This window comes from Dipodomys merriami, unplaced genomic scaffold, assembly GCF_024711535.1.
Source record: "Dipodomys merriami isolate MVZ:Mamm:240054 unplaced genomic scaffold, mDipMer1.0.p SCAF_112, whole genome shotgun sequence".
In the NCBI taxonomy this organism is placed as follows: Eukaryota; Metazoa; Chordata; class Mammalia; order Rodentia; family Heteromyidae; genus Dipodomys; species Dipodomys merriami.
In genome coordinates, this window is record NW_027202405.1 from 3,963,246 (window position 1) to 3,971,431 (window position 8,186).

General features: G+C 36.2%; 1 protein-coding gene across 7 annotated transcripts in view; it reads left to right on the forward strand.

Moving 5' to 3' along the window:
• Positions 1 to 5,842, forward strand: part of Pkib (cAMP-dependent protein kinase inhibitor beta) — a 97,320-nt gene extending 91,478 nt beyond the window's left edge. For 5 of the 7 annotated variants that reach the window (XM_070015351.1, XM_070015353.1, XM_070015356.1 and 2 more), the window contains 2 exons: positions 693 to 866; positions 4,055 to 5,842. In XM_070015351.1, coding sequence (XP_069871452.1) covers positions 693 to 866; positions 4,055 to 4,122 — 242 coding nt within the window. In that variant the 3' untranslated portion in view covers positions 4,123 to 5,842. The remainder of the gene's footprint in view (positions 1 to 692; positions 867 to 4,054) is intronic. The other 2 variants (XM_070015354.1, XM_070015355.1) reach the window with 1 other exon arrangement.
• Positions 5,843 to 8,186: the final 2,344 nt, after the last annotated feature.

Genomic DNA, 8,186 nt, shown 5'->3' on the forward strand with positions numbered 1-8,186 from the left:
GAAAGAGGGTGGGTTTAGAATAAGCAATAACTGCTCCCTTCCTCTCTGTGCTGTCACTGAACTCTTGGGAATCTATAAAGACAATTAATTGCTAGGAAGATTAGAGTGTTGCAGAACATATAAACAATTACCATATCCACTTGAAAGCAAGAGACAGAAAAAAAAAAAAAAGGGTCCTGACTCTCTCTAACATAAACGCAAGTCTATGGAAAATTGAGTCTAAGACCAGAACAGATTGAAATGCTCAACGAAGAAAAAAGAGCTTCTGGGCTAATGTTGTATTTCTTATTTCCAAAGAATAGAAAAAGAGCATCTTGTTTAGTCCTCAGAATTATAGTGATTTACTTTCAGCTTAAACAAGCATTACAAACAAATACTGGCAGGCAGAGGGCCCTTTGGGAGCAGCCAAAGAAATCTGTTTTTGTGTCATTCCAAGTTCTCTGGTTTGGCTGATCCACAGAAAAGTGGAACAAAGACTTAAAGATGGCTTCATGCTCAAGACTAAGTGGCTCTTAGGGCTCCGGGGCTATTTATAGCACGTTGGCTGATGCTAAGGACTTCCTGCTCTATTCAGCATCATGCACATGGCAGCTCCAGGACCGAGGCACAGACTCTTGGAGGGTGTGATCAAGGGAGAGACTTTCCAGACGGTTGTGTTTCTCATCTTCTTCATGTGTGCATTCTATTTGTAGATGTTATGAGGTCAGACTCATCAGAGATGACTGATGTGGAGTCTGGGATCAACACCTTTGCAGCCTCAGCCAGGACTGGCCGCCGGAATGCCTTACCTGACATCCAGAGTTCATCTGTTACCGGCGTGAATTCTGATTTGCCCCTGAAGCTGGCAGCTCTTGCCATGAAGGAAGGTAAGGCTTCCAAGCCTCGTTAAATAAGTGTGCACTTCTCTCTCTTAGTTAATCCTTTTTTTTTCTAGAACACTCTGGCATACAGTGCTTTATGTTTCTTGTGGATTTAACGTATCCCATGTTTTGCATATGGTTAAGACCTTTCAGCATTTCTGAGCTAGGCATTTTATCTATCTATCTATCTATCTATCTATCTATCTATCTATCTATCTATCTATCTATCTATCTATCTATCTATCTATCTATCTATCTATCTATCTATCTATCGCAAGTCCTGGGGCTTGAATTTAGGGCAATGTCCCTGAGCTTCTTTGGCTCAAGGCCACTTGAGCCCACAGCACCACTTCTGACTTTTTTTGTTCATGTGGTTCTGAGGAATCTAACTCAGGGCTTCATGCATGCTAGGCAAGCACTCTACATTCCCAGGCCATTTGTGGAAATGGATGTCCTATTTCTTTATCACATGTGTTTAGTAGTTCACAGGGCTCATGGAAATACAAAATGATCCTTTTCTCAATGAGATTATGCAATGTGTTTTGTATTTTTTATTGTAAAGATACTGTACAGAGAGGTTTCAGTTACATGAGTAAGGTAATGAGTGTAATTCCTATCAAGCATTGTTACCTCCAAATCACACAATTTTTTGAGAAGCATTCCAAAAAGTAATTACATCGTGGTAATTGCATTGCAAATAAAACTTTGGATAAAAGGTGATCATTTTTCAAACAGTGGGAAAAGTTGAATTAAGAAAATGAGAAAGTTGTGACACCAGCGAAGGAAGGTCTATAATTCTTGCATGTAGTTCATTTAACTCCCTGGGTTGTCCTTAGTCTGAAAATAAATGAAAGAGTACTTCAATAAAATCAAAAGTGCGTTTGTATGTATATGCAGAAATGTAATCCTCGGGGGAACAAAGCAAGAGAAAGCTAAAAGCTGCTACACCTCTATTCTGTTCATGGCACCACGGGAATAAGGCTCTTGACTCTAAGTTTCAGGAGATTATTTACTACCTGATAAAGCTGCAAATGTTCCTGGCCTGATGTCTATGAAATACTTAGATCCTTGTTAGAGTGGGACCATGATCAAGTTCTGGAGTCTTCTAGTAATTTCACTTTCCTCTAAAGATCATTGAATTTCTCATATGGGACACAAATGACAGTAAATTAAAGGGCAAGTTTTTTTTTTTTTTTTAATTATAAGATGAACGAAAGCCGGGCGCTAGTGGCTCATGTCTGTAATCCTAGCTACTAAGGAGGCTGAGATCTGAGGATCATGGTTCAAAGCCAGCCTGGGCAGGAAAGTCTGTGAGAGACTCTTATCTCCAATAAACCACTGAGAAAAACCGGAAGTGGCATTCTGGCTCAAGTGGTAGAGTACTAACCTTGAGCTGAAGAGCTGAGGAACAGCGCCCAAGCCCAGAGTTCAAGCCCCACATTCCAAAAAAAAGAACAAAACATATGGAAGAGCTAAAGAGAAGACAAGAAACAAATATATAATGCTTTTGACTTTCTAAATTTGACCTTCTAAATTTGACCTTCTAAAGTCAGAAGTGGCACTGTGGTTCAAGTGGCAGAGCACTAACCTTGAGCATGAAGAGGCTCAGAGGTGGCACCCAGACCCTGAATTCAAGCCCCAGAACAGGAAAAAAAATGCTTACTTAAAGATTACATAATTTAACCCCCCAAATGAAATTTTAATGCTTACTGCCATTACTGAGATAAGCAAGAAGGAGCAAACTACATGGGAGGGTTGTAGCACTCTCCATTTTATTTCCATCACTGGAGAGTCTACTGCTATAATTTTCTTTATTATTTTTCAAATAAAGTCAAGGACATCAATTAAGTGTTCAAAAATGCTGAAAACCAATGACATGTAACACCAGATGCTAAAGAATAAAGACATAGACTTACAGATGTAGATGATATGGTTGATGCTATAGTAAAGAGATTTAAAGCCCATCTTCTTTCTCATTAGCTAAGCACAAATATGAATAGAATATTTAAATGAATAACGTGAAATTGCTAATGAACACTGGAAGCACAAAGAAATCTCAAATATTTTGGTTTCAATGCTTCAGCCATTTAAAAATCAAATTCTAACTCCAGGCACTGGTGGCTCACAGCTACCCAGAAGTTGAGATTTGAGGATCACAGTTCAATGTCAGCCCAGGTGGAAGAGTTGTGAGACTCTTATCTCCAATAACTACTCAGAAAAAGCCCTAAGTAGAGCTGTGGCTCAAGTGGTAGAACACTAGCTTTGAGCACAAAGAGGCTCAGGAACAGCACCTAGGCCCTGAGTTCAAGCCCCAGGACTGGTAAAGTAACAAATAAATCAATAAAATTCTAGGAAAGAAAGACCAGTAGCTTTTCTAGGCATATCCTCGTGTATAGCACAAATGAACTGCATGCTGCATAAGATTAACCTGAAAGTTGCTTAGTTTATTTATGTTTAAATAGACCCCTTACAAGTTGAAAATTCTTATAGGAAGGCAATGATGCCTTATGATACGTCAGCAAAGGATGACAAAGTGTGGCATCCTAGAAAATTAGAAAAGTCACAAAATACTATGTCTTTTCTTACCTTCATCATTACTATTTGACCTATCATTCAACTTAGAACTCTTAAAAGATAGGCCTTCTAACAGCTAGCAATACAGCGGTGAATGAATGGGGTGCATGTAAACTCCTGTATTCCTGCAACTTCCATACCAACAGGAATATGCATATATATATGCACACATACATATGCACTTAAGTCACACATATGATACATAACATGTATCATAAGTATATGTCATATATGATATACAAAATACAATATGTCATATGTGTCAGAAACATATATAACATGATATATACATATAAAGAGGATCCTGATTATATTTATATGCCTATATTTTAGGTCTAACATCCACACATTTGAGGGTAAGCACAAGACTTTTGTCCTTTTGAGCTGCTGCCTGGCTCTTAATAAGTAAGAGTTTATTGAAGAGAAAGTAGGTTGTCAAACCCACTCACGTCTTTCTTTTCATATTCCTATATGAATTTAGAGATAAGACACATTTTTCTTTAGTCAAGATAAAAATGACTCAGGTGGAGAAAGGAAAATCCAAATATCTTATGTAAATATAACAAAATACATTTTGATATATTCTATATATGAATGGAAATTTCTTTTTCCCCCACCAGATGTAAAAAAGAAAAGTGAAGAAACAACACAAGACCACCTAGAAAACCCCCCAAATGAAGAAAAATGAAGGCTTATCATTTATCAAGCGTGCCGAATTTATGCACATTGAACAACTTAGTGTTTCCTGAGATGTTTGATCTATGGCATCTGTGGTAACATGTGTGTTAGATAATTGTGTTGTGATGCTACTCACTTGGATTGTAACTGTGATACCCAGTGTATGCTATTAAAAAGAAGGCTAGTTCTAAATTGCACCCAAGAATGTAGAACCACTTAAGTACATATTATTGTCTTAAACACAACAAAATCCACTGTCCTCTTTGTTATTAATTTGGCTGGATTTACATTTTATGGTGATGGGGAAATATTTCTTGATAATATAAGCTAAACATTACTAATTTAAAATTTTGTAAACTTTGTAGGAGATTATATTTTTTGGTGAGAAGGAATAATACTCCAAAAAATCACATGAATAAAGTGTGTTTATTTTTAACCAAAATTGCACTGGATTTTCCCAAAACGTTAGAAGAAAATAACATAAATATCTCTAGAGTGATTTTGTCTGATGTATTTTGCATTAGGTCTGTGCATACTATGATTCTTCATGTTGATCCTTAGAATGTAAAATGTGTAACACATTGCTAACATGAAATATGCCTATTAAATGACACACCGTAACCTGGGTACGTATGTGCCGCGTGTTTTATTTTAATGTGAATCATTCAAAATACCACTTGCCTCATGCTACCTTTTCTTATTCTTTGGGCTTTTGTGTATATGAGTTGTTTCTAAGCAATTTCCTCAGGAATGCAAACCTTAATTTTTATATCATTCCTAAAGTAGATAACATAGCAGTAAGCACTTAAAGTATGGAGTGGATCCTGTATACTTTTAATATACATACTTAAGTATCTATTTTAAAAGGAATAAAGACAAACCAAAGCTTTAGTGAATTTTAATTTACTAGATATTTTATGAAAATAATAGAATTCTGTATGTTAAATTTTTGAATAATTTAATGTTCCGCTATATATACATGCACCTATATTTTATTTGATTGTTGACTTAATCTACATCTGTATATATTAACCAAATAAACTTTCCCTCTAAGGAAATTTGTTGATATGTATTTTTCATTCTACTATCTGAAATATTCCAGAAGAAAAATGGTGACACATTTTAAAAGATAAAGCTACCATCATGGCTTTGTAAAATTCCTGATTATTATTTTACTGACAAAGCTTATCTTTACGTCTTATATGATTTCTGTTGGGGAGGTGGGAATATTGCTTCCTGGAGGACATTTGGCAATGTCTGAAGATAGTTCTGGCTACCACACAGGTGGAGGGAAGCAGGCAGTGGAGAGGAGGTGCTATTGGCACCTAGTGGAGAGAAGCTAGCCAAGTCACCCATAGCTAAGACTTACTTAGCCGTCCCCCCTCCCCACCGCATCTGTGGTACTGCGTTGAGAAACCATGAAGCTGAATCAACCTTTTAGTATGCAGAGATTTGCTTCTGACACACCCATGTGCATCAGCTCTGCTACATGCTATTTGTATGATCTATGGTGCTTTACATATTTCCAAATTTGTTGTAATCTGGCAGATGGTATTAATAGTCATATCTGTGTTATTAGATGAGTAAAAGCAAATGAGCTCAGATGTGCTAAATGCTTGATGAATACCTGACCAAAAAAGTATTCAATAAATATTAGCCATCACCAGAACCGTCACTTCCGATCTTATTGCTTTCATTCTCTGCAGTAGAGGCGGTGGGCAGCTCCGTTTCTCAACTTGTCTGTCTTCTGTATCCATTTGTGACTTCACAAATATGCCTGACGGATGGGGATAGGAGAAGACATTGTGCTAGAAATTGAAAATTCATGGTAATTACTGCATTAATGCCAACTCAATCATCATAATGTGCACTGACAGGTGATGAGCAAGTCATTTCTCTGGGGTTTCTTTTTGACAATGACTTGCAACAAAACAATTTAAAGTTAGCATTTAAAGGAATAAAATTTCCCTTGAAAATAGAGACATTAAAAGAAATTAACATAAGTTATAGTATCACATGATACTCTCCCATATTTGAAAACTGTACAAAGCAATGTGATTATTACTTCTAATGATATATATATATTTATGTATATGTTGAATGGTGTATATTCTCTATCCCATATGCATTACAATGCATGCATAAATATGTCCCATTATATGCACATGCATTTTGTGTTATATAACACTGAAAGAATAAAAAGCAATTGTTTTATTTTTAATTTTTAATTTTGGATGAGAAGCAGAGACAAAAACATAGAGGTTGCTATAGTTTAAAGACAAAATTAAGTTACCTACTATTGTTAGAAAATCAAGCTATTTTAGTGGAATCTAGGGTACTTAGTTAAACACAACCATCTAGTTGGGACTCATGAAAGGAAGCTCCCTGATTTTTTTTTGCTATTGTCTTTATATAAGATGTCTGGTTTAGTTGATAGTTAGAAAGTCTTAATACTTCCAGAAAGCCTGGCTAAAGGGGGACAATAAAGCTCTAAAGCAGCTATCTGAAAACTATGCAAAAGAAGAGAAAGAGCAAAACTAGTCCATTCTGTGTCATTTGTCCACAGATACTTTTGAGATATGGATGGGAAAGGCTTAAGTTCTATAAGAATGTGAGTAAGGTAAGAGGTAGAATCCTTCCTGGAAAAGGAAATAATGCAATAAATGTAATTCTGTAGTTCCTATAGCTTGGGCATATTGAGCTGGGGGGTAGGTTGTTGGAAAGAGGAAGGGTGATAGAGAGAAGAAAAGGATAGACAGAGGGGAAGGGAAAGGGAGAAGAAAGGAGAGATAGAAAAAAGAAAAGTAAAAGAGAAGAGTGAATAAGGAAAGATATTACCAAAGCCACTACTCTAGTACTCTGTGGAACTTGACTTTAAAGGACATCTCTTCCCTTTGCTCCCATCATTCTGGCTAATTACTTACTGTGTTTCAACTCCTTCAGTGTGTAAAATGGTGAATTATCATGAGGATTAAATAAGTGAATACAATAAATTGCCTGACATGTAACAAAAGCCATTGTTTATTATTATTATTATTATTATTATTATTATTATTATTATTATTATTATTATTCGCCAGAGGATAAGAATATCTTAGATTGCAGGTGCTGGTGGCATGCCTGTAACCCTAGCTCCTCAAGAGGCTGAGATCTTAGAGCTGTAGTTCAAAGCCATCCTAGGCAGGAAAGTCCTCAAAATTCTTTTCTCCAATTGATGACAATAAAAAAAGAAAAAATAAAGAGGCTAGGAGTGGAGATGTGGCAGAGCTGGTCTTGGAGTGGGATGAGGGAATCTCCAAAACAGCACCCAAACTCTGAGTTCAAGCCCTAAGACCTGCCCAAAAAATTAATATAATTCTTAGATTTATTTTTTCCATGTTATTTACTCACACTGATGTCCCTTTCCCTTTACTCTTTCCTTCCCATTACCATAACTCTTTAGCTAAACCTGGGGCTGTTCAATCAGTGATTTCTACTCTCTTCTGTTATTGTTGAGAACTTTCAGAACATCAAAAATCTACAGCTAATAAATACAGAAACAGTGGCTCAAAACAAAAGGTTGAAGCAAATATTGCTACTACCTGTTAAAAATCCCAAGTGGACTTCTTATTGAACAGACATCAATAGGAATAACTATTATAGATATATGCTGAGCAATTAGAGATTACAAAGTACATACTAGCTTCCTTTGAAGCTTCATAAAAGTAATCCCACAAATAAGCTGTTTAACTTCTCACTTCACAGATGGAGAAAATGGATTGAAAAGGTGCTCTTGAGCAGTTACACAAGCAGTGGTCTGGGACAAGGCTCTGGGAGCCAGTATGCACATTGCCTTTCTTGCACCAAAAAGCCACTTTTCCATGATGCTCCATCCATGAGTCTCATTAACTATATGAATCTTTGGAAAAATTGAAAATCTTTATATGTGGAGAATAGCATATGAATTATTGAGACTAAAAACATGTGACTTTATTTTTATTTGGTCAACATATTCCTTCTATTTATTCAACAGATTTTATATGACACATTTTGTCACTTTTTATGGCAAAAATTTAGATGGCAGAATCTGTCACT